Consider the following 26,760-nt stretch of genomic DNA (forward strand, 5'->3'; position numbering starts at 1 on the left):
TTAGTTGTTCAAAATCCTTGTTATGTAGTTCATAGAATGCAAGGCTATAGACTCATAGGTTCATAATTTCATAGGTAAGTACTAGGCTAACAGGCCATTTTAAGCCCAGTCAGTTTCCCATTTTTTGCTCAAATTAACCTGTTGGTGTTATCCATTCTATATTACCCCAATGATAATAAATGAGATCATACCATAGATAAGTTGAGTGGACCCTTTTATGAGATAAAGCATTTAGGGATTGCCTCTGTCCTTTAGTAATCCAGGGGACAGTTCTGTGGTAAATTTTCTGTTTCACATCCAGATATCCAGGTTGTGCTTGAATATAGACAGGGATGAACTTTGTGGATGGGGAGTCTACTAAAGAGCAGTGGTATCCTCTGTGAGATATACCTGTCTCTCTATACTGCTCTTTTAGTGCTGCAAAAGAGATTTATACCATAGACAGAGTATCTGTGATGCAATTTGACTTGAAGATGTGTTGTAAATCCATCGGTACTGGGTCAAAGGATGCCAGGATGCCTTGTATGACAGACACAGGTCAGCTTTTGGCAATCTGTAGAATACCAGGTATAATGACAGGGCTTTGAGTCAATCCATGTAGGGCATGTTGTTTAGGTCTTGTATTCTTTTAGTAAGGCATCTAGTCGTTCCAGTTGTTGCATTTGTCTGGACAGATAGTGTCAAAGGGGGCATTATACTCAATGATTGGCCTAATGAGGGCTGAGTAAAGGGGGACAATGACATCCCTAAATCTAGGCACAATCCCTTTGTTTATAAGCTGTGAACTATAGAAGGACTTTATTACAACAGTAGACACAAGTTGGTCAAATGTTAGGTCTAAGTTCCTAAATCCCAAACAAATGAGTCAGCTCTTGGAAGCACATTGTCAATGTGGTAGTTTTCTGGGGTAGATGACTTGCCAAAGGATAAAAAAAATATGTTTTTTTTGGCACCAGTTATTTATTTGCAACAAACCTTCTAGCAGGATGGCTAATTCATTTGGGACTCAATGACAGCTTCTATCTTGCAATTATCTGCAAACTTACTCAGAGAGAGCTATTTGGTATTGGTTTTTACTTTAGAAAAGTAGATGCCAAACAGGACAGGTCCCAGCACAGAACCCTGGGGACTCCACTGGTGACTGGTCTATTTGTGAAGGTGACTTCATCTACTATGAATACCTGTGTCCTATCTGTGAGCCATTTGGCAGTCCAGTGGGTGACAAAGGAAGAGGACATAGAAGAAACATGTTTTATATCTCTAATGTGTTCCTGTACCCACTTTCTCCCTGGTGTAGCGGCCTGTCATATATAATATTTATCACAAGAACATCTCAGACCATGTACTACAGCTCTCTGCTAACAGTCATTATTTCCTGGATGACTAAACTTCAATCCATTAATAAAAAAATACCTGTTCTCTTATCTAAATATTTACAAGTGGAACAGCCCTTACACTGTTCCAACCCTTGCTTCCTTGTTTCCAAATTACTTTGCACTATATGGTCCTGTATACTAAGGGAATTCTGATAAGAAATTTCCAAATTCAAATACTTCAAAGATTCATCTGATTTTATAATGTAACAGTGCTGGTTCAAAATACTGGCTACCCCCTCTATAAAGTGGGCATGTCCAGTTACAAAGTATGTGTCTTCTTTCTCAAACTTTCTCCGCACCTTCATCTATATAACCTAGGTATCCATTTTCCACTTTTACTCTTAACAGTTAGTTTTTCCTGGGTATCAACCACTTGCTTCCTGATTAGCTCATAGTAAGAAACCTCTGCACAGTATTAGTAATCACCCTATCTTACTCCTTCTCATCCCAACATATACCCTTAGCCTTAAAAATTCGACATAAGGAAGGGGATTTATAAGATGTAGTAGATGCACATTAGATGCTTTCAAAAAAGTATTTGCTAAGAGAGGCTTCCTAGATAATGTTGACCTAGTCTCCCCATTCCATTCGTATACCATGGTGTCCAAATAATGCATAGCTTCCTATGTACTACAAAGTAAAACATATACCAAAATCATTATTTTGCAACTGAGAAATAAATTCATTAACTAATTCCTGGGACCACTTATTAGGTAAAACAAAGTATTAGTGCATCACTTATGAAACACCTGGATAACCCTTTGAAGAAACGCAACATAACAAAAATTGACAGCTTTGAACTGTTTTATAGTGCCATTAATAGTTGTTACATTAGTCATTTTGTACTCATTCAACTGAAATATGATGCAAATTGTAGGGCAATCCAAAGTGATGGATCCATGTAATAAACAAACTATACAAGAAAAATAAGTGCATATACTACATGTATAAAGCATCTTCATTGGCCACAAACAACCAGGCTTAATCTAGGCAAAATAGCTTTTAAAAATATATTCACAAAACTAAGACTTTTTTAAACATTCCAATTCCCAACAAAAAAATACTTTTACATACCACAGTACGTTATAACATGCCTAAAATTTTGACAACCCATTGCTTCACACATAGTGGAATAAACGGAAATATACCAATATATGAATAATTACTTTAAGCAATTTATTTGGAGGACAATCCTCCTGCAACCTCCACACCCTTTTACTTTATATATGTCAACTCTCAGCTTATAAAAACTTGTGGAAAAGGAGCACTTTAACACCATTCCCATTTCCCTAAACTTGGCAACCTCCAGAGAAACACATTTCTTAAATTAAAAGGAAAACCACACATATGAAAATCAATAGTCTTTAGATAATAAAACAAATGTGTACATCTGCTGTAATTACTTGCCTTATGGACTAGGTTGTTTCTGAAAAGGGTCCTCAACTAGTCCACCTACCTAATTAAGAAATGTAAAAATAAATAAACAGTGAGCCATGAGCAAATGATACACGGAAGTCCAAGCTTTCTCACTATAAAGCTTTTCACAGCTGAATACTACTGCCAAACGGCAGCTGGCAGGATGGCAGCACTATCTAAGTCAATACAACAGTCCACTCTGAACCTAAACAGATCATTAGCATCCTGGCAAGAAAATTTAGATCAAATTTTAGTTAGCCAATATGCAAAAAATCCCCCAGACACCAATCAGATTATGAACCTCAATACAGCATCCAAGACCAAATCGTGGCCAGCCCATCTAAAGAAGAATGCATCATTTCTATATGACCAGGGACTATTCCTGATGTTTTCATTACGATTATTAAACAAAATCTCACAGATCGAATGTAATTCTTACTGAACAGATATCTCACCACTGGCTTTGTCCCTAATCAGAAGTACCATTACTGTCCTTTTTACAATACTGCAGCCACAGTGAGTCAAGAGATTTCACAGTTTAGGTTGCATCTACTTACATGAGATCTTGTCTTTGTACATGACTCTTATCTCAGATGCTATTGAGATGCTGGTCATTCCTAGCACATAACTTGAGAGCTAAGATAGCTAATCTTTTTTCACTCTTAATCCAGTCTTGGGGAGTCAGCTGCTTTCCTTAGTTTAGGAGTATAAGATCTTGCCTTCATTTTGGAGGTTCCTTGGATACCACCTATCCAGTAGAAATTATTTAAATCCCCCCAGACAGCTTTTTATATTAAGTGTTTCATACTTACTGCTTTATTCATTTGATTTTATTCCATTTTACCTCTTAACAGCATTTTGATCAGCGTGTTTAAAGTTTCTTATTGTCTTTGTATTTTGCTGTATTGTATTTATATAATAAGTATATAAATAAATAATTAAGAGAGTATAGACCTATTGTTAATACCAGCATTATCTGCAAGGTTAAGAATATATATTCATGGAACTAGTGCAGAAGAATCATGGATATGTATTACCCCTGGAGATGTAACATTATAAACTTGCTAAGTTAGGTAGAGTAAACCTGACCGTCTTCTTCAAGGAAGTCATTACTTCCCTAGGTAACCACTGCAAGTACATGTTGCCTACCTGGATCTTGCCAAAGCACCTAACACCATCCCATGCAGTGGGTCAGATTCAATAATGCCTACACTAAGTGTACACTAACTCTACACAATCTGTATTCAAGAACATCCCTACTACATTTTTTATACTTTCTAGTCACTAAGAAAGATCACATTAAGTCTACGTCTTGCACTTTGTAGTAACCTTTATAACTGATGTTTAAGGCTGCAAGAAATCAGTAGGAAAACTAAAATTAGGAGGAAGGAAGTGTGAGTTATGCTTGTGGAGTGAAGCTTGCACTGTCTCTTCACTCAGAACAGTGTACACCTACTGCAGGGGTTAATGAATTCCCAGGGAGGGATTACAAATAAATTCAAACAACTCAAGGTTAATATCTTATCTGCTGGCCAGCCACCCAACTGTCTAGAATTTGGTGGCACAGTGGTGCAGTGGTTAGTGTTGTTGCCTCACAGCAAGAGGTTCTCTGGTTTGATTCTCAGTTGAGGTACCTTCTGTGTGGAGTTTGCATGTCCTCCCTACATTCACTTAAGTTTCCTCTGGGTGCTCTGGTTTCCTCCCACATTCCAAAGATATGTGTCTGAAGTGCTTCTCCCTAGGCCTCCACTGAAAATGGGCTCTGTCCCAGTCATACTTTCCTGGTAAACAAATGTTAAATGAATAAATAGTAATGTCTTTCATCTTTTCCTTGTTAGGGGTCGCCACAGTGGAACTCTGGTCTGCTAATGATTGGCAGTGGATTTTACAGTACCAAGTTGCCAGCCCGACGCTCACCCTTCAAAGAAGGCACACCCATTCATGCTCGCACTTACCTGCATGTCTTTAATGTCACTTGACCATGGGGAGGACATGCATACTCCACACAGAAGGTGCTCAGGCTGAGAATCGAATGGGAGAACCTCTTGCTGTGAGGCGACAATGTTAACCGCACCATAAATAAATAAAATAGAAAAATAACAATAGCAGACAACTTTCCACACCAAGTCACTGGTGGGTGCAGCAGTTGTTAATACACTAGCTTTGACTTTTTGGAATTGTTTTATGATTGTCTACATTGACATCAACAATCCCTAGATGATTAAGCTTCCTGATAATTGAAAACGTGGTATAAATGTCTTGTCCCTCACAACTGCAGAAGAAAACCATTGAGGAGTAGATGTAACTCACCAATACTATCAGATTCAGCATTATCATATTTGAGGAGTAATTTGTATGACTTACTGTATCAAGGGAAAACAATTCAAAATAGTTACTGTTATGAAGAACTTTGGTGCAGTCATACGTTGAAGTCCTGCCTTTGATTACCAGGCTACCGTCATATAAAGGAAGTCCTTTGGAGTAGCTAACGCTATTCTCAGCAGGATATTCAGTCAATGTTGGGAAGTTATTTTGCTTCATTGGTTCAACCAGTCCTTGAGAACAATGCCCTTATCTGTATGACCATAATAAAACACTGTGTGTATCCTTAAAAATGACAAAGGCTCATGCCCAAAAGAACTGATGGGCTTGAATGTCCAAGTTAACCTGAGGAGCTTTTGGAAAGTGCCTGTTTTTAGTCTTGTTGCACTTTCTGAGATAGGATGTGTGCTTTACTTTCCAAGCCACTAAGAAACTTGTCTTCTTTGAAATACTTTGTCTAGAATGCACAGTGTGGAAGGTAACACATGCACAAACATAATGAACTTTAAAAACCCTACCAATAAAAATATCAAATGGGACTGATTCATTATCCAACATTACCCTCACCTCTGGAATAAATTATCTCTGCTTGTGCAAATGTGTCAATCACTATTCTTCTTTAAGAAGAAATTAGACAAGTACATGAGCATGTATAATTCAGGTCTGGGACATCTTTTTTGAAAAAGAATAGGTTATAAGCTTCATACAAAGTTATTACTCTCACCCTTCTCTTTCCAGGCTACTGTCTTCAGATTCGCTGCCTAGACCTACAGACTAATGAAATTAATAACGTTTTTGTTTAATCTCCTACATTCCTGTTCATTGTACTCAGCTGCCTGCTTCCTATAAGGGCTCACAGGTCATACAGCCTGGATCCCCTGGACTTACAAATCTGTCTCTCTCTTTTGGCTTTTCCCAGTTAGGGGTCGCCACAGCGGATCACCTTGTCCGCTCATGATTGGCAGTGGAGCTTTTACGGTGTCAAGTTGCCAGCCTGGCGCCCAACCTTCCACGGAAGGTACACACATGCACGCAGTCATGCCTAGGGCCAATTTTAGCATGTCCAATCCACTTGCAGCATGCCTTTGGGGATGTGGGAGGAAACCAGAGCACCCGGAGGAAACCCACAAGACCACAGGGAGGATATGCAGACTCCGCACAGAAGACACCCCAGCCGAAGATCGAACCTTAGAGCCTCTTGCTGTGAGGCGACAATGCTAACCTCTGTACCACCGCGTCCATCGCTAACAAACCTAACTGTTCTTAATCTTTATTGCAGTCAGTTTAAATGTGTATTATTGTTATTTTTATTATTATTATTATTATTATCAGCAGCAGCAGCATCTACACCATTGTTATTATCATCATTTTGCCACCATGATGTTTGTTAACTAGGTAAGTCCAGTAGACAAAAGTGCTTCTTTTCAAGTGACGACCCATGTGCAACGTCTGGTTAAGTGACTTGCTCAGAGTCACATGGTAAATGAATGGAAAGTGCAGAAACTGAACCCAGAACTACAAGATTAAGTTCATTAACAGTATAGAGGTTCATAGGTAAGTACTAGGCTAGCTGCCTTTGTTGGCCATTTTAAGCATAGCCAAGTTCCCTTTCAAAGGTGAGAATCAAATCCAGTACTTTTCAAAGGTAAGAATCAAACCTGTAGGATAAATATCTTAACCATTATAACATTCCCAACCTTAATCCTCTGTGATAAGCTGCCAGATTTCCCAGAACACATGAACCTTTCCAGTCACGTGTTTTCCTTTAATTTAGTTTGCTTTAGCAATAGCTGCACATGATTCTGTCAAGTACTTATATGTGCATTTGCAGTCATTTATTTTCATTTGGCTTTAATATTGACTACAAGTACTTCTGATGAGACTCCGCCTCTCCCATTTCCTACCATATAGGTTATTGTCTACAGAACGCAATCACAGTCCCAATACCATCCTCACACCCTGCTCTTGTATATCATATTTATGCCTTTTTCTATGAGTGCTACTGCATACTCTCTTTAATGGATTCATACTAAAATGTTTGTGGTAAATACACTTCTTAATTACTGCATGTTGATCACAATACTGAATGAATATGCACTAAAATTAAATGTCCTCTATATGGTAAAGTATCTGTATCCCTGTGCATTTGTTCCTGTGTACTGACTATTGTAATTAGGCATATTTTTTGCGGTATTTTTTCTCTTTGTGGCTGGCCATTGGCTGCCACCTGTGCCTCTTCTGTATCCACCAGATCTACTAAGCTTTTCTGTATCCCTCTGACTTACTATGACTCAAGCAGTGGGTCAGTAAATAGTTAAAGGTGTTTCAGTCTAGTAAGATATTGCTGCCAAGGGGTATTTTTCATTTATGCCATAGCTCCCTGTTTACCCTTGTGCATACCTGTAGCTTCATTTGGGTGGATGTGCAATAAGGACATACAGTGTATTGCCTTATTGATTTGGTTAATGCCCCCCCCCCCAATTTCACTTAGGGCATGCCCCTGATGTGTCCCCAGCCGGCGCCATGGATATAATGCAAGAAGCACTCCATTCTTTCTCCTGCCATGCTCTAGATGCTGTAGATATTAATCAAACCCAGGTCACCTGAGTTTTGATTAGCTTTTTGCTACAACATACTGAGAGCTACAGTGCTCAAGTTTGTTACAAAAAAATCATCTGTTTTTCTTTTAAACTGTAACAAACGTTTGCTACATTTAATACCACACACACAGTGCTACAGCACTCAGTTTTGACCACAAATATAATGCCTGCATTTAAAAATGCATGTATGCACTAAAAAGTAATCAGGATCAGCTGACTGTGCTCCCTAACACTTTTGGCCTGTGTGGCTGTCCCCTTCACCCACCCTATCTATATTACTGGGTGGAACCACTGGCCCTGACAGAGATGCTGACTGACTTAGGGACAGATTTAACCAAGGACAGGAGATGTGTGGTGGGGTTCATATAGAGACTAGGTTACTGAGGACCTGGTCAACAATATTACAGCCTCTAATGGTCAATTTTATGAATGGCTCAGGGCATTAGTATTAACAAAGTACCCACAATGTGAGCATATTCATTTTTAGAGGTGTAAGTGTGCCTATTAATGAAGTCCCCTAGCAAGGAAGTACTTGGTTTGATAATTAACCCCCAATGGTGATAAGATAATTGTTATGATCTCTGGGGGACATTGATGGAAATCTGTAGCTAACAATGAAGTAATAGTTGGATTTGTTAAAAGTGATTTGGATCTCCAGGAATTTTGAGTTAGGGCGGTAGGTAATTTGGCATGATGTTTTTTCCTGACAAGTACAGATACTTCCCCGCAGCTACCCAAGGGTCTGAAGATGTGATAGGCACTATACCCTGCTATACAAGGAGTGTTGTCACAGCAGTGAAACCATGTCTCAGTAACTACACTAATATGGATGTGTTTGAGTTGCAAGAGGGCTGAGGGCCTCCAGTTCAGATATCCCTCTTTTTAGCAATTATTAAGTAGCGCCACCATGATGTTGTTTGAATTTGCGTTTGTTTGCTATGCAGGCATGTCCAGTAGGGGAATATGCCTGCAAATACACTGTGGGGGCATAAAAGGCTTTAGCTAGTATGTGCAAGGCTTTGTGTGAGAGATGTAAGTCATTCATGGTGAAAAAGGAAGTCTTATTTACCATCTCATCCCAGGCCAATACATACTGCATCCCCTTAGAATGACACCAACTACGTTGACAGTTGTTAAAGCCAATTATCTTGCCTTGGTTATGCAGTGATCACTAGAAAATGAGTGTTGTGCTCCTGTGCAGCAGTCTATCAATCACAGCCTGTATTTTACTCTCCATTTGGTACTAGAAAACGAGCGTTGTGCTCCTGTGCAGCAGTCTATCAATCACAGCCTGTATCTTACTCTCCATTTGGTACTAGAAAACGAGCGTTGTGCTCCTGTGCAGCAGTCTATCAATCACAGCCTGTATCTTACTCTCCATTTGGTACTAGAAAACGAGCGTTGTGCTCCTGTGCAGCAGTCTATCAATCACAGCCTGTATCTTACTCTCCATTTGGTACTAGAAAACGAGCGTTGTGCTCCTGTGCAGCAGTCTATCAATCACAGCCTGTATCTTACTCTCCATTTGGTACTAGAAAACGAGCATTGTGCTCCTGTGCAGCAGTCTATCAATCACAGCCTGTATCTTACTCCCATTTGGTACTAGAAAACGAGCGTTGTGCTTCTATGCAGCAGTCTATCAATCACAGCCTGTATCTTACTCTCCATTTGGTATCTTTTTCAATATCCAGTTTAGTTATATCTGAGAAAACATTTATGGCTCTTGTTAAAAATATCTGTGAACCAGGTAATGATATTTTTTATGCTGTGATATGTCACTAATACAAACTGTATAACTTTGTTTACCTTTGATTGACTGATTGATTGATTGATTGATTAAGTGGTTGATATGTTTGTTGGGGTACTGATCAAAGCTTTCTAACTGTAGGCCCAGTCCAGCCAGCAGAGAACAACCAATGTAGACAAAGTACACTTGGACAGAGGTGACATACATACAGACATAAGTAACATTAAAATATTAGAGCATTGCAATTAAGCGTCTGTAATATACAGTATGAGCGTCACAAAGATAAACAATTGGTTTGAAGGAAGGAAAAAAAATTAATTTTCCATTCAAAAGATGTAGCAATGTATATATATATATATATATATATATATATATATATATATATATATATATATATACACACACACACACACACACACACACACACACACACACACACACACACACACACACACACACACACACACAGACATATATATATATATATATATATATATATATATATACACACACACACACACACACACACACACATACAGTGGATATAAAAAGTGTACATACCCCTGTTAAAATGCCAGGTTTTTGTAATATAAAATAAATGAGACCACAATAAATCACTTCAAAAGTTTTCTCACCTTTAATGTAACCTATAACCTGTACAATTCAATTGAAAAACAAATCTGTTAGGGGAAAAATATAAAAAATAAAAAACGTACAATAAGCTGGTTGCATAAGTGTGCCCACCCTTAAACTAATACTTTGTTGAAGCACCTTTTGATTTAATTACAGCATTCAATCTTACAGCATTCAATCTTCTTGGGTAGGAGTCTATCAGCATGGCACATCTTGACTTGGCAATATTTGCCCACTCTTCCTTGCAAAAGTGCTCCTAATCTGTCAGCTTGAGAGGACATCTCTTGCACAGCCCTCTTCAGGTCACCTCACTAATTTTCTATTGGGTTTAGGTCTGGGCTCTGGCTGGGTCATGCCAAAACTTTACTTTTCTTCTGGTGAAGCCGTTCTTTTGTTGATTTGGATATATGCTTGGGGTCATTGTCATGTTGAAAGGAGAATTCCTCTTCATCTTCAGCTTTCTAGCAGATGCCTGAAGGTTTTGGGCCAAAAGTGACTGGTATTTGGAACTGTTCATAATTCCCTCCACCTTGACTAAACCCCAGTTCCATCTGAAGAAAAGCAACCCCAAAGCATAATACTGCCACCACCATGCTTCACCGTGGGGATGGTGTTCTTTTGGTGATGTGAAGTGCTGTTTTTGCATAAAATGTACGTTTTGGAATTGTGGCCAAAAAGTTCAACCTTGGTCTCATCAGACCATAACACATTTTCCCACATGCTTTTGGGAGACTTTATGTATTGTTTTGCAAATTTTAGCTGGGCCTGGATATTTTTCTGTTTAAGAAAAGGCTTCCATCTTGCAACCCTACCCCATTAGGCCAGACATATGGAGAATATGGAAGACTGTTGCCACATGTAGTACACCACCAGTACTTGCCAGAAATTCCTCCAGCTCCTTCAGTGTTGCTGTAGATCTCTTGACAGCCTCCCTAACCAGATTTGTCTTGTCTTTTCATCAATTTTGGAGGGACATCCAGTTCTTTGCAACGTCATTTTTGTCCCATATTTTCTCCACTTTTTGACGACTGTCTTCACTGTGTTCCATGGTATATCCAATGCTGTGGAAATTTTTTTTGTACCCTTCTCCTGGCTGATACCTTTCAACAATGAGATCTCTTTGATGCTTTGTAAGCTCTCTGCGAACCATGGCTTTTGCTGTAGCAGGCAATTGAGTAAATGTTAGGAAAAGCCTACAAGGACAGCTGAACTTTATTTGGGGATAATCAAAGTCTCTTTAATTGATGGCAGATGTGTACCCAAGAAGACTGAATGTTGTAATTAAAGCAAGAGGTGCTTCAACAAAGTATTAGTTTAAAGGTGTGCACACTTAAGCAACCAGCTTATTGTACATTTTTTATTTTTTCCCCTAACAGATTTGTTTGTTTTTCAATTGAATTTTACAGGTTATAGGTCACATTAAAGGTGGGAAAAGTTTTGAAATGATTTATTGTGGTCTCATTTTTTTATATCACAAAAACCTGGCATTTAACAGGGGCACAATATATATATATGTATATACATGTACAGGTATCTGCTGTCAATAGGGGAGATTATGGTGAAGGAAGAATAAACTGATGCAGTATTGAGCATTTTGTAAAAGTTAGCTGATATGTTCAGAGTAGCTGTGTTTACATTTGTTTAAGCAGACAGACTTGGAATTGTAGTCCAAATTTAATGGTAAGTGGAGATTTCTTTTAGGTTTGGCGATACAGTTTGCCAAAGTTTGGGGGGGATGGAGGACTAGAACAGAGAACTGTGATCAGCCAAGTAAAGGTTTGTTCTTGGAGTGTGAAGAAAGTACAGTTGCATTATAATGTGCTGTTTGAGTGTATTCACTGTTGCAGTCATCACATTTGGGTTATATGCCTGCAGGTAGCCCTCAGCCGGCTTGAATACCAGAGTCTTCGGATTTATGCTTCGGATGCTGCCGCTTCTTCCATGACGTCAGGTCATCAGGGGTATAAAACATGCATCCAACGCCATTACATCAGTTTTTTTGCCCCAGATGTCAGGTGCCCCCACAATAGGAAGCGATTATATGGCATGGGACACCCCCAGCAAAAAGCAAATACACATGATATATGGCAAACAAGAAGGAATGGTAAGAGAAGTCAGGGGGCTGGAGGGAGGGTAACCAGGACTGCAACAGTGAATACATCTACATTTATGGTAAGAGTACACAACTGTACTATGTTCTTCATGTTTCACTGTTGCAGTCATCACATTTGGGTTGATTCCCAAAGCTAAAGAAGGGTGAAGGCAGTTAAAGAGCATTAGAGCTAGCAATCAGGCCTTGTAAGACTGCTGTGGCAAATCCGGCTCTGGATTTAGAAAAGATAGGCAGGTGGTAATGCTTGGTGAAAGTATGTACAGAGCTCCAGGTAGCAGCTTCTAGGATGTCCCTGGTAGGGAGTCCTCTGAGAAATGCCATAGATGTAGATGCAGCTCTGGTGGAATGTGATCTTATCCCCTGTGGGGTAGGTTTTCCATGGTGCATGTAGCAGAAATGGATGCAATGGGCTATCCACTTGGAAATGGTTTGCTTTGAAATGGCCTTCCCCTCTGCCCCTGCAGCAAAGCTTACTAGCAGCTGGTCAGATTTTCTGAGAGGCTTAGTTCTGTCCAAATAGAATCTAAGCTGTCTGTACACATCCAGAGAATGCAGTATCCTTTCCCTCTTATTTTGAGGATTAGGGAAAAAAATAGGCAAATGAATGGACTGGTTTAGAGCCACACTAGACACCACCTTGGGTATAAAGTATGGATTAGTTCTGAGGGAAACCCTGTCCGCATGGAAGATAATGAAGGGTTCCACTGCCATGAGGGCCTGCAGTTCAGACACTCTTCTTGCAGAAGTGATGGCTAGAAGTAAAGCTGTTTTCCAAGTAAAGCTGTTTTCCAAGTAAAGCTGTTTTCCAAGAAAGGAATTTCAACTCTGTTGTAGCAACTGGTTCAAAGTGGGGGAAGAGTGAATTTTTCCAATACAAAGTTAAGGTCCCAGGCTAGAGTGGGAGCTCTCCTGGGGGGGGGGGGGTCTTACATTTTTGTGCCCTCTAAGGAATTCTTTTGGCAGAGGATATGAGAGGAGTGTTGGCTCAGTATTATAATGTGCTGAAATGGCTGAGGCATGAAACTGAACTGAAGAGAAAGATAGGCCGTTGTGGAGCATTTCTGTTAAATAATCTAGAATATGAGGTAAGCTGGGCACCGTTGTGCCCATCCCCTGAGCCTGGCTCCAGGAACAGTATTCTTTTCCACTTTTCTGAATAGGATTTTCTAGTACTAGGCCTCCTCGCCTCAAGAATGATATCCAGCACCTGCTTACTGAGGGTTGTTAGAGGTGGGCTCAGGGAATTAGCCAGGCTGCAAGGTTCAGGATTTGAAGCTGAGGGTGCAGAATCTGGCCCGTCTACTGGGACAGCAGGGAAGGGGTCTAAGGCAGGTGCCATGGTTGCACCCCTGTCAGACTGTGCAAAAGGGGGTACCAGTGCTGGCATGGCCAGTCTGGGGTAATAAGGATCGTTCTTGGCTTGTCCTGTTTGATTTTTAGTAGAACCTTCGAGAGGAGAGGCAGAGGGGGAAAAGCATAAATTGAGATGCTTTCCCAGGTAAAGGACAGGGCATCCACTTTCCAAGCTTGACTGTAAGGAGTTCTGGTGCAGAATTTGTTCAATTGGTAGTTCTGAGGAGAGGCAAACAGGTCTACCTCTGGTGTCCCCCATTTGTTCTTCAAGAGCTTGAATATTTTGGGTTCCGGTTTCTATTCATTAAGATTTCTGCTTAAGTCGTCTGCCAGTGAATTTAGTTTGCCTGGTAGGAATTGAGCTTCAGGTTCACTTGGTAGCTCAAGGCTGTGTTCCACAGAGCCATGGCTAGTCTGCAGAGTGGGTAGGAATGTGTTCCCCCCTGCTTGTTTATGTACCATATAACTGTGGTGTTGTCTGTCTTTGCCAATGGTTGTCCTGGAAGAATAAGGTCTTTGGAGGCTGTCAGAGCATTCTGTACGGCTAGCATTTCTTTTGTTTGATATGCAGGTGCATCTATTTTGAGTTCCATTTGCCCTGAATGCACTGCCCTGCCATGTGAGCCCCCCATGCATAGTCTGATGCATCTGTTGTTAGGGTTTGGGTGGCAGGGGTTAGAGTGAAAGGGAGTCCCTTGTTGTGGTAGCAGGCCTCTGCCCGCCAAAGGAACTCTGCCCTCAGACAAGGAATGATAGGAATCATAGTTTCTAGGTCCTGAGAATGCTGACACCATAGACTTTTTAGATACCATTGAAGTTTCCTCATATGCAGTCTTGCATATGGAATTAACAGAATGCAAGAGGCCATGAACCTCAGGGCTTGCAGGATTTTCCTTGCAGATAGCTGGGTTTTTGTGGCCAGTAGGTTGAAGTAGTTTGTCAAATAAACTTGTTTCTCCAGAGTGAGGAATGCCATCTGGGAAGTTGTGTTCAAGCTTGGTCTCAGGAATACCATCTGTTTGCAGGGTTCTAGGAGTGATTTCTTCTCATTGATGGTGTACCCCAGTGAGGTTAGAAGTCTCTTTACAAATGCCAGGTGTTGTAATAGCAGGTCCTGACTTTCTGCCTGAATCAGGCAATAGTCCAAGTATGGGTAAATCTGAATATTTCTCTGCTGCAAAATGCAATAGCTGGAGCTAGGCACTTTGTGAATACCCTGGTGCAGTAGATAAGCCAAAGGGAAGTGCAGAGAACTGATAGTGCATGGATTCTGCCCTGAAACGTAGGTATTGTCCGCAGGATTCCCTTATTGGGATGTGCAGGTAAGCTTCTTTTAAGTCTAGAGTTGCCAGCCAGGCATCCTTGGCTAGCATAGGAAGAAGCTGTTGAAGAGTTAGCATTTTGAATTTTGGAACCACCAGAAAGGTGTTGAGAATAGACAGGTCCAGGATAGGACACCAGGAGTTTTCTTTTCTGGGAACCAGAAACAGTCTTGAAGAGAAACCTTGTCCCCTTTGTTCTGCTGGAACAGGTTGAATAGCCTTGATATTGAGGAGACAGAGCACTTGTTTTTGGGCCTCCGCCCACTGATTTGGGGGGAGGTCTGGCCATCCACTTGAGGTTGGGAGAGAGTGGAAGTGGAATCTGTATCCTGGGGAAACTATGTTTAAAACCCATTGGTCCTGGGTAATGAGTTCCCAGTTTTTTGCAAGCAGGGCAAGTTTTTCTCCTAAGGGAGCAAGTAGTTGAGCAGGGGTTGGGAGAGTTAAGGATAAGTCATTGTGCCATTTTTCCATAGGGGGGGGTGGCTTACTATTCCCTGCTTTAGAAGTGGGAGCCTCCCACTTCTTAGATCTGTGCATAGGCTGAGACTGAAGTCTTGGTGATCTGCTGCTCCTGGGTTTGGACTGAGAAGGCCTGGAAGGGACTGGAAAAGACCAGTTCTTTGAAGGCCAATGCCTACTGATTCTAGGAGGCTGTACTTGTAAGAAATCTTTAACAGTTTGCATAGATTTAGCTTTTTCCTCCATCCTTTTGAGGACTTCTTCTGCTATGTTGCCAAAAAGGCGGTCTTGGTTTAAGGGTGCATCCAGTAATTTAGCTTTAACATGATCTGACAAGTTTTGTTCCTTAAGCCAAGCATGCCTTCTAAGTACAGATCCAGTGACAGCAGCCCTACAAGATGCTTCTAAAGCATCAAAACCACATTGCAAAGTATGTTTACCAACTTGTTCAGCAGAATGCATTAACTCTTGCAAATCTTTGTATAGAGCACAGTCAGGAATCAAGATCATTTTCTGTTTAGGTAGTCCCATAATATGCTGCTGATACTTTTAACATATGAAACTAGCAATTTAAAGCCCTAATGGCCAAAGTAGCAGAAGTGTATACCTTCTTACCCTAGCTGTCTAAAGCTCTAGAGTCCCTATCAGAAGGGATAGGATTTTTGGCAGTAGTAGCCTTAATGCCTTTTGGTCCTTGGGAAATAGTCTCTGGATCTTCAGTAGGATTCCTGAAGAGGAATTTGTGAGAGTCAGGTACTCTGTAGTACCTGTCCAGTTTCATGGGAACTGTGTCTGGGGTAAGGCTAGATTCCAAGAAATCATCATCTACAATCTCCAGAACAGGAGGGATAGCTAGAGACCTGTGTTGAGGCAGGAGTAAAAATTCCCTAAGTCTCTTTTTGGACTCAGAATAGTCCTGGCTTTCCCAGCGGAAATGCTCCCTAAGGGTATGCAAGGTTTCACCAAAAGAAAAATATTCTGGAGGGGAAGCAGAGGGAATAGAATCCTCTGCATCAGAATCCTCATAAGTAGATAAGGGCAAATCCTGGTAGTCAGAAGGAACAGAAACATCAGATTCCTGATCAGAAGAATCAGAAAGAAAATCAGTTCTAGGTCTCAATGGGGGAAGGCTGGCTTCCCCTAATTAAGGTAATAAGGTCTTCAGCCATTCTAATCATTTGTTTTTGAGGCATATGGGCCTGAGAATGCGGTTTGGTCGTCGGTGTTCTAGGCGTAGTGCGAGCTTTAGGCCTGAGGAATTTGATATTCTTAGCTTGAAATGAAGTTGTAGGTTTAATATGAAAATCGGTAAGCCTGAATACACCCTCAGAAGCCGGTGCCTGCACAGCGGCTCTGGACCCATCCAAGGTAGAGACATCTGCAGGTTCCATAGTCGAAGAAGCATCTCGCGGCATACCAGACTCTGAATGGGTCTCAGTAGAGGCCTGCGAATGTGTAGTTGCGGGTATCAGGGGCTGCAAAAGCGCCTCACTGAGTACCGGTGGACTGGTGACTAGCTTAATGGAAGCATTGTCAGCAGTTTTGGACCTATGCGTTCTGTCTCTGTCTTTATCCTTACTTTTTTTGGAAGATCAGTAGTCGGATGGCTTAACGAAGTCATTTTGGAGTACAGAGATCAAGAATGAAAGTATTTAGCTACAAAAATATCCCAATGACGAATAGTTCGGGCATTGAACAAGGCACAAAACCGACAGCGAGGGATGTCGTGGTCTGGGCCTAAACAGGTGATGCAGTAAGAATGAAAATCTCTATGAGGTATTTGCTTTCCACAGGCAAGACAATTGTTAATTTTTTCTGACATCGTTTAGGACAAGAAAAAAGGATCCCCGACGGGGTGCTTATCTTTTTGAAGACTTCAGGTCTGAAACTCGAAAATGAAATTTTCAGGAGTCGGCCGACTGGCACTTGCGAACTGCTTCTGCTTCGGGCAAGAAAGACTGATGTAATGGCATCGGGTGCATGTTTTATACCCTTAACGACCTGACGTCATGGAAGAAGCGACAGCATCCGACACAGAAATCCAAAGACTCTGGTATTCAGGCTAGCTGAGGGCTACCTGCAGGCAGATAACCCAAATGTGATGACTGCAACAGTGAAACATGAAGAACATCTGGGCCTGATTAAGACCTACTTCTGAAGTTAAAAAATACCAAATAACTGAGAAGTCTTCCAAGGAGATGCTAAACAAATGGATGTTTTAGTGCTTTTGTTCCTGTTTATTTCATTAAGAACTTCATCAGAAAATAAGTGAATGTACTTCTGAAGTTGTAAGAGGGGATGTTAGGAAGTGTGAGTGCCTAGAAATTTAAAAAGTATGAGTCTGAGTAGGAATTTGACTCTGTTTTATGGGCAGCCAGTTGACCTTTAAAGGGAGTGGCACTAGTGTTATTGCTAATGTATCTGGCAATGAACTAGATTTTTTTAGAATGGGACTGAAGGGCTGTAGTGTTTTTTCTGAAAACAGTTGCAATTAATGGTGGGTCATATTCCAGATGGGCTAATGGCCTTGCCTATGGCTGATCTAGCAAGTAGTGACAGAACTTGAGATAACTTCCAGGCCATGAAAAGTTGATTAATATCAATCTAATAACAATTGTCATATTCAGTCGTAGCCCACAAAGACTAAGTTGTAAGCAGAAAAAAATATGTATATATATAAAATTGTTTGGAACTGTTAAAGAAACATGATCTGATAATAATCTTCCTTGTTAAAAAACGATTACTGTCTTGTAATCACAAACTCGTTAGAAAACCTGTCAGTCTGCATTGCTCAAGTTACAAGAGTAAACATCACTGACAATGCAAACCTGTTTTGACTTGTTCTGTTCCTTAATTTTCCAAGCATTAGAAAGGTATTCTTGGCTTGAACCTGTGTTTATGCTGCTGTTTCAGAAACAATGCATGCAAAGATACAAAAAAAAAAAAAAACACTTGCTGCTGTATTAAATTTACTTGGCTCTAAAAAGGCTAACAGTGAGCTAAACTTTAAAGCTTTTTTTTATTTACTCTTGAGTTAACTTGATACATTAGTTGACTTGGAGTAATTTTAGTTACAACTCAGATAATGATATACATATAATTATAAGAACCTAGTTAAAAGGGTATAATACAATATATATCATGCATGAAGTGTCAAAAAATTTGTTTATATATGCTATACCAATAACTTCAAGGACTTAGGTTTGTTCTACCCACATCATCAACAAGTTACGCATACTGTTCCAATGTTATCAAGTAGCTATACGAAGTTAAATGATAATGAGAAATAGCCATTTCAATCTAATAGTGGAAATGTATGTAAGCAGCTCACATGAGCATTAAAACAAACTACATTAAAACCAATAATAACAAAAAGCTAATTAAAAACTAAAATTTAAACACTACACAAAACATACACATAAACTAGAACTATACCCCCAAATGAACTCAGATATGAATACAAAACAGAAGCCCATCTAACCGCAATGTATAAAAGTTTGGGAGGATGGGGAGGGGTTGGGAGGATGGCCTAATGGTTAAGGTGTTTGCCTTGCAAACACAAAGTGTAGAGTTTGAGTCTCACAAGGGATAATTGGCTAGGCTTAAAATGGCTCGCAAGGGCAGTTGGCTTAGTACTAACTTATGAACCTATGAACCATAAGACATTCGCCACATAATACAATACATACATAATTGCCTCCTACTCCTTACACACCCGTCAGAGCTAAAAGCAGTGAAAAAGAAAGTGAAATATCCCCCACTTTAGATATGCTAATAATAAACAACCAAAAGACACATTCTAGGTATGTACCCCCCAAATATTCTTTGTTCTTTTATACACAACTGAAGTTACTGTTCACTCTGAAAAATCACTAAAATAATCTATCTACATGTCAAGTAACCCAAATCAACCATGACGGCTCTACCTTAAATAAAACCCATCCTCAGTGTAGTTTCTATGCCTCCTAAAGTCACCAAAATACAAAACAATCTCTTAAACAAAATGAAGATAAAATAACAAAAATACCCTAAAATGAACCTCAAGACATTCCTAATGACCTTGAGTCTCGACACATAGTCAAACATAAAACCACCAATCAGAATTCCTTCTTTTCTCCAAAAATCAGAAAAATGCAAGTAAAAGCAAGTATGAATTAAGAAAACATAAGTTGTAAATCAAATCCACAACCCTAGCCAATTAAAAATAATAAAAAAAATTATAAAATACAACAGAATGATGAAGTAGTACTAACAGTGAGCGACACTGTAGTCAAATACAACAATAACTATGCTGGGTAGTTTATGGCAATGAGTTCTGGTAGCACTGTGTATGAAACAAAGAATACAAACCCCCAATGCATATATATATATATATATATATATATATATATATATGTATATATAGGAAAACTTAAACCTACTGTGATAGATAAGCATGATATATATATATATATGTATATGTGTGTGTGTGTGTGTGTGTGTATTGTGATGTCCATGGTGCTTGTGTCACTAATTTTTACATTATGTCCATGCACTGGCCCAGTAATCAAGGAGCCTCAATCCTCACTAGCACCAGTGAGGGGCGTCCACATTGGGAGGATAACAAGTGCACACACAGGAAAGTACAATTTCCCTTAAGAGCACAGTCAGTCTGGGGCTGGTTTCTCCCTTTCTCTCCAAATCCCCAATAAGATTCCAAACTGGCACAGCTATAGGGTTCAGATCTCAGCCGAGTGGTCAAGCCAAAATTTCCAGCACCCTCTCTGTCCAAGCAGTGCTTTGTGTCCCTGCCCAAGTATCTGACACACACACACACACACACACACACACACACACACACACACACACACACACACACACACACTTTGAGATTTGAGTTATATGCAAACACACAGGCACTTCTGGGGAACGCTGGCACAGGTTCTCCAGCTATGCCCCCTTCTGCCCAGATTATATGGTAGTACGGCTGCCACCAACCACTACTATCAGCTACTATAAAGGTCCTTACCAAAGGGTGTCCAGTTCTACTGTGCAATGTTATTATTATCCAATTGGTAAGTGTGACTGAGACTTGAAGGCTATTTAGGAGTGGCTTATACAGCATCAACAAATGCATTGCAAGTAATCTAAGAGCTTAAATTATCTCTACACAAAACAGCCACAGTTGAAAGGTTTAAAAATATTTAATAATAAACAAAAACACAAGACAATACTTATTAACTCAACACAATGACAATAGAGAATTCAGAAATCACAGGAAATACACATTGTAGGATAGTCTGACATATATATATATATAGGAAACAGGTAGACTAATCTTGCAATTTCTATCGCTAAGAAAAATACTAAGATCTTAGATCCTACTTACAGAGCAAAGCAGGTGCTAGTGAGTTATTGTCAGCTTCAGAACGAAATCCAAAATGTTATTCTTACTTTCTGAGATAGCCCTTAAATTGATAATGCACATTACTGCTGAGTCATTTCAGATTACATCGTTCTTGACAATTCTCTGATTTAGTTCCCAGGCTAACAGAGACTTAAAATTTAACATTTCTTTTTGATCTGCACCTGCCAGGAAGCCACAGTAATAAAAGGGTCTATATTAGAACACCGAACATTCAAAATTTCAAGTGTTCTAATATCGACCCGTTTTCAGTGAATGCTGAAAATATCGAAGAAACAGGAAACCGAATTTTTTTCCTAGGGAAAGAATTTGGTTGTCCATTTCTGTTGCTTCGGTATTTTCAGCACTGTGGTGGAAAGTTACAGGTCGGGTTCAGGTAAGTGTGCAATTGTGTGGACGTGAGGGTTAGGGCGGGGTAGGTGAGTTAGGGTTAGGGCGCGGATCAGGTTAGTGTGTTGTTGTGTGGACGTGAGGGTTAGGGCAGGGTAGGTTAGTTAGGGTTAGGGTGCAGGTGAGGTGACTGTGCAATAGTGACGGACCTTAGGGTTAGGGTTTGGGTTAAGGTAAGTGGATAGTTAATGGTGTATGTATAGTTTATTGTAGGGTTAGGTGCAAGAGTTTAGGTGTATGTGTGTGGACTGCTGTTCTGTATGTTTGATGTTTTAAATTTTTGATTAATAGGGTTCGATATTAGAACACTCAAAATTTTGAACGTTCAGTGTTCTAATATAGACCCTAATAAAAGATACATTACATGTGAAACCTAGTAATTATCCCTGTCTTAGGACAATAGAAAGAATTTCCAGCTGCAGACATCCTGTCTCCGAGCTTGAGATCACACACAGTTGTAAAATCCTTTACTTATCAGCTTTCTTCCAGCAGGGTGCACTGTGGTTACCTTTTGAAGCTCAGAACATACACAGTTTTCTTGCATTTGTTAACCAAGCCTGTGGACCATATTAATATTTACAAGGACATAGAATTATTTACAAAATTCTATCTAGCTAATCATGAGTGGACAAGGTGGTCTGCTGTGGTGACCCCTAACCAGGAAAAGCCAAAAGAGAGAGAGAGGGGCTGGCAGCCTTCAAGTGTGTGTGTGTGTATATACATATATATATATATATATATATATATATATATATATATATATATACACACACACACACACACACACACACACACATACAGTGGATATAAAAAGTTTATACGCCACTGTTAAAATGCTAGGTTTTTGTGATATAAAAAAATAAGACCACAATAAATCATTTCAAAACTTTTCTCACCTTTAATGTGACCTATAACCTGTACAATTCAATTGAAAAACAAACAAATCTGTTAGGGGAAAATATAAAAATAAAAAACATAGAATAAGCTGGTTGCATAAGTGTGCCACCCTTAAACTAATACTTTGTTGAAGAACCTTTTGATTTAATTACAGCATTCAGTCTTCTTGGGTATACACCTGCCATCAATTAAAGAGACTCTGATTAACCCCAAATAAAGTTCAGCTGTCCCAGTTGGATTTTTCTGACATTTACTCAGTTGCCTGCTACAGCAAAAGCCATGGTTCGCAAAGAGCTTACAAAGCATCAAAGGGATCTCATTGTTGAAAGGTATTAGTCAGGAAAGGAAGGGTACAAAAAAAATGTCCACAGCATTGGATATACTATGGAACACAGTGAAGACGGTCATCAAAAAGTGGAGAAAATATGAGACAGCAGTGATGCTGCAAAGAATGGAAGTCCCTCCAAAATTGATGAAAAGACAAGGTAAAAACTGATCAGGGACTGCCAAGAGACTTACAGCAACACTGAAGGAGCTGCAGAAATTTCTGGCAAGTACTGGTTGTGTACTACTTTTGACTACAATCTCCCATTTTATCCATATGTCTGGGGTTTGGGGTAGGGTTGCAAGATGGAAGCCTTTTCTTACACAGAAAAATATCCAGGCCCAACTAACATTTGCAAAACAAAACATCAAGTCTTCCAAAAGGATGTGGGAAAATGTGTTATGGTCTGATGAGACCAAGGTTGAACTTTTTGGCCACAATTCCAAAAGGTACATTTAATGCAAAAACAGCACTTTGCATCACCAAAAGAACACTATCCCATGGTGAAGCACGGTGATGGCAGTCTCATGCTTTGGGGTTGCTTTTCTTCAGCTGGAACTGGGGTTTTAGTCAAGGTGGAGGGAAGTATGAGCAGGTCCAAATACCAGTCAATTTTACCTTCAGGTGTCTGCTAGAAAGCTGAAGATGAAGAGGAATTTCACCTTTCAACACAACAATGACCCCAAGCATACATCTAAATTAACAAAAGAATGGCTTCACCAGAAGAAAATTAAAGTTTTGGAATGGTCCAGCCAGAGCACAGAGCTAAATCCAATAGAAAATCTGTGGGGTGACCTGAAGAGTGCTGTGCACAAGAGATGCCCTAGCAATCTTACAGATTTGGAGCACTTTTGCAAGGAAGAGTGGGCAAATATTGCCAAGTCAAGATGTGCCATGGTGATAGATTCCTACCCAAGAAGACCGAATGCTGTAATTAAATCAAAAGTATTAGTTTAAGAGTCTGCACACTTATGCAACCAGCTTATCGTATGCATTTTATTTTTTATATTTTTCCCCTAACAGATTATTTTTTTTTGTTTTTCAATTGAATTGTACAGGTTATAGGTCACATTAAATATGGAAAAAGTTTTGAAATAATTTATTGTGTTCTCATTTTTTTATATCACAAAAACCTGGCATTTTAACAGGGGTGTGTAAACTTTTTATATCCATGTTATTTATACATATACATATATATATATATATATATATATATATATGTGTGTGTGTGTGTGTGTGTGTGTGTGTATGTATGTGTGTATAAAGAATAACATTTAGTCCATTTTAAAAGGGTAAAAGGACAAGAAGGGGGGTGCAGCAAACAAATTTAGGCTTGCAGCCAGGAGCTTAAGGAACCAAAAGAGTATCAAACTACATATTATTTCCTAAACACAAATGTAAGCCAAACAATTAATTCAGCAAAGGAAGACTCATGCTGCTGAAATACTTGAGTGAATTATTTAAATACTGTTCAACTGTAGCAAAATTTTACACGGGCATCTTCATGTGAATGCTGTAAACCCATACCCCACACATAAATACAGACGCATATACTGGTTTTTCTTTTATGCTTGCTATGTGATCCTCATTCAGATGGAAGTACTACTTTGGTATGAATTAGCATAAGAAAATAACACTTTGCAGCATAGAAGCAGAAGTCATTTTTGTTTTTTAAAGTTTAAAAAAAGATGATAAATTTTATAATTAAATAAGGAGCTTAGGTTTATGTGTGGACAGTCAGAGACTAAATGCATTCAAACATTTGGCCCTGGCATTGTGCTACATGTGTTTGAAGCACCCGCACATATCTAATTGTTGCATAGTCTAGCAGTTTTTCTAGCTAATAAGTATGTATTTGTACTTGCATCTTAATAGTCCTCCTCACACCTAAAAAAATTACATGGATTGGTTCATTTGCGTCAGCAGTAAATATATACAGACACAAAACAACATTATTTACTGAAAACAGTTGGCAGTTAAGTAACACATAATTTTTCCTAGTCCTTAAAACATATTAGCCAAGACATTTCTCTTAATATTTTTTCAGTGATATAGTTTCGCAGAGTTACAATGTCATTCATTTTTATCCAGTGTTTGTCATCATGATGAACACATACTATTAAATGTGATAATAGTCAAAACTTTAACACCAGTGTACATGTTTGGTATGATGTAATGCATTAATGAGAGGATATGGGAAATATAAGCAGTTAAACTTTCAATTTGATGACATGATAGCATGTGCAGTGAGAAAAAGATATATATTGAACAGCCCTGTGCTTGGTATAGCTTGCAATGAATCCATAATAGAGGTATGTGTTTAATAATGATATACTAACCTTAAGGTTGGATAAGCAGTTGTTGAGGAAGACGTGCCATCTGCTCAAAAAGAAGGCCTTCTGGCTGACACACAGAAGACAGGTCACCAATGGATACAAAGCCTAAATTCAAATCAAGAAAAATTAAATTAGGTCAACTCAACTCTGATTAAACGCATTTAAGCTGAAATGCATCAAAAAGTGTGACAAAATGCACTTTGTAAACTGAGACAATCTTACTTGGATTTTCTATACAGACATATCTACACAGTTGTGTGTCTGTGCGCACACGTGTGTGTGCTTGCGTGTGTATAAATACACACACACACACACACACACACACACACACACACACACACACACACACACACACAGTGTGTTTGGTCGACGGTTGCTTTGGTCTACAGCTAGATGTGCAGAGCTATTTATGTGAGCATCCGGTTTATCAAATGCACTTTTCATCCTAGTTTAAGATAAAATGTTAAGTAGGATGTATACTAGGTGTGTGTGTGTGTGTGTGTGTGTGTGTGTGTGTGTGTGTGTGTGTTTGTGTAAATGTGTGTGGGTTAAGTTTAAAGTAAGGATTAGGTAAGGGGATAGACTAAGCGTGTGTGTGATTGTGAGTGTTTAGGGTTAGGGTCAGGTTTAGGTTAGGGAATAGAGTGTGTGTGTGTGTGTGTGTGTGTGTGTGTGTGTGTGTGTGTGTGTGTGTGTGTGTGTGTGTGCATGGGGAGTATCTGAGCTGTCTTGTGTAGTGGTAGAGTTATGGAAGGACTTTTTAAAGTTAAGATGCAGGTTAAGGTTAGGAGCAGGGACAGGGTTAAGGTTAGCACACATTACTAAGGTGGGTAGGGGTAATACATACTAACCCTAACCCTAATGTGCAATTTAACTTAATAAAAGGCCTTCCCATAACACTATCACTATTCAGACAAATTTGAGCTGACTGTGGTCAGATTATGGGCAGTGCATTAGAAAAGGAAATTTGTTTCATATTTCGAAGTACTGAGTGATGATTTGTTGTACAGTATAATGAATGCTTGACATGTTGTGGTGCATGTTTTGTTTGTTGACCAAGGGACATGTTGGCCATTCATTATATAATCAGATATGTATCTCTCTGGGTCTAGAACACATGCTCGACTAGCATATGTCCAAATCACAAAACATCGAACACACATACAGAAAAGCGCTTCCATGTATGCGTTTTATTTTTTTGTTTCTGCAGGGGGGTCTTCACCCTCCTGCACCCTCCACCCCCCTACTTTATTATTCTCACTCCGAGATTGCACTACAGTCAGGCAAAGGGAATTTTCCCTTACCCGCACTGTAGTCCGATCTACGAAACAGGCACACATACACGGAAGCGCTTGTCGATGTTAAGCACTTTTGTGTATGTGTTTTTGATATTTTGTGATTCGGACATATGCTAGTCGAGCATGTGTCCGGATCCCATCTCTCTATATCTACAGTATACCTATATCTATATCTACAGTATACCTATATCTATATCTATATCTATATCTATATCTATATAGATAGAATGGAGAGATGATAAAATCAGCAAAAAGAGTTAAGTATTGCTGGAACTGAATTCGTCCTCAAGTCTTGCTGACTACCTTCATGAGGTGGACCCTGTTTTTTCAAAAAATCTCACCAAGATGACACTGACATATAGACTGTATTTTATATAGTGCATATCATGGACAGAAGTAGGTTAAAAATAAAGAAGATAGCTGGGTCCACATGACACAGGATAAAAAAGGGCCCAATCCTGGTAGGTGCACTGGTATCAGAACTGGAAAAAATGACAGTGTAGAATCCTCAAGTTATCGAAATATTCCTACAATGGGGTTAGGCCAGGCTCGGGGGGTGGATGCCCCCCCCCAGATGTATGAGAAAGTAACAGTCCACAAAAATCACAAAAGCTGATAGATCTAAAAAGAGCTATACAGATGATAGAGTGGACTAAGAAAATGATGTATTGTTACTTTTATACAAGAAGCCCAGAATTTCCAGACAAAAGATATATGAAAAGATTAAGAGAGAAATTAATGGAATGAAAAATACTTCCACAAGAAA

At 39.5% G+C, this 26,760-nt stretch overlaps 1 protein-coding gene across 7 annotated transcripts in view; it reads right to left on the reverse strand.

The window, feature by feature from the left end:
- FRY (FRY microtubule binding protein) overlaps positions 1-26,760 on the reverse strand; it is a 2,210,679-nt gene that overhangs the window by 975,315 nt on the left and 1,208,604 nt on the right. For all 7 annotated transcript variants that reach the window (XM_044073229.1, XM_044073230.1, XM_044073228.1 and 4 more), the window contains exon 11: positions 24,700-24,801. In XM_044073229.1, the coding sequence (XP_043929164.1) occupies positions 24,700-24,801 (102 nt within the window). The remainder of the gene's footprint in view (positions 1-24,699; positions 24,802-26,760) is intronic.

Source organism: Protopterus annectens, chromosome 5.part1, assembly GCF_019279795.1.
Source record: "Protopterus annectens isolate FY-2018-M chromosome 5.part1, PAN1.0, whole genome shotgun sequence".
Lineage (NCBI taxonomy): Eukaryota > Metazoa > Chordata > Ceratodontiformes > Protopteridae > Protopterus > Protopterus annectens.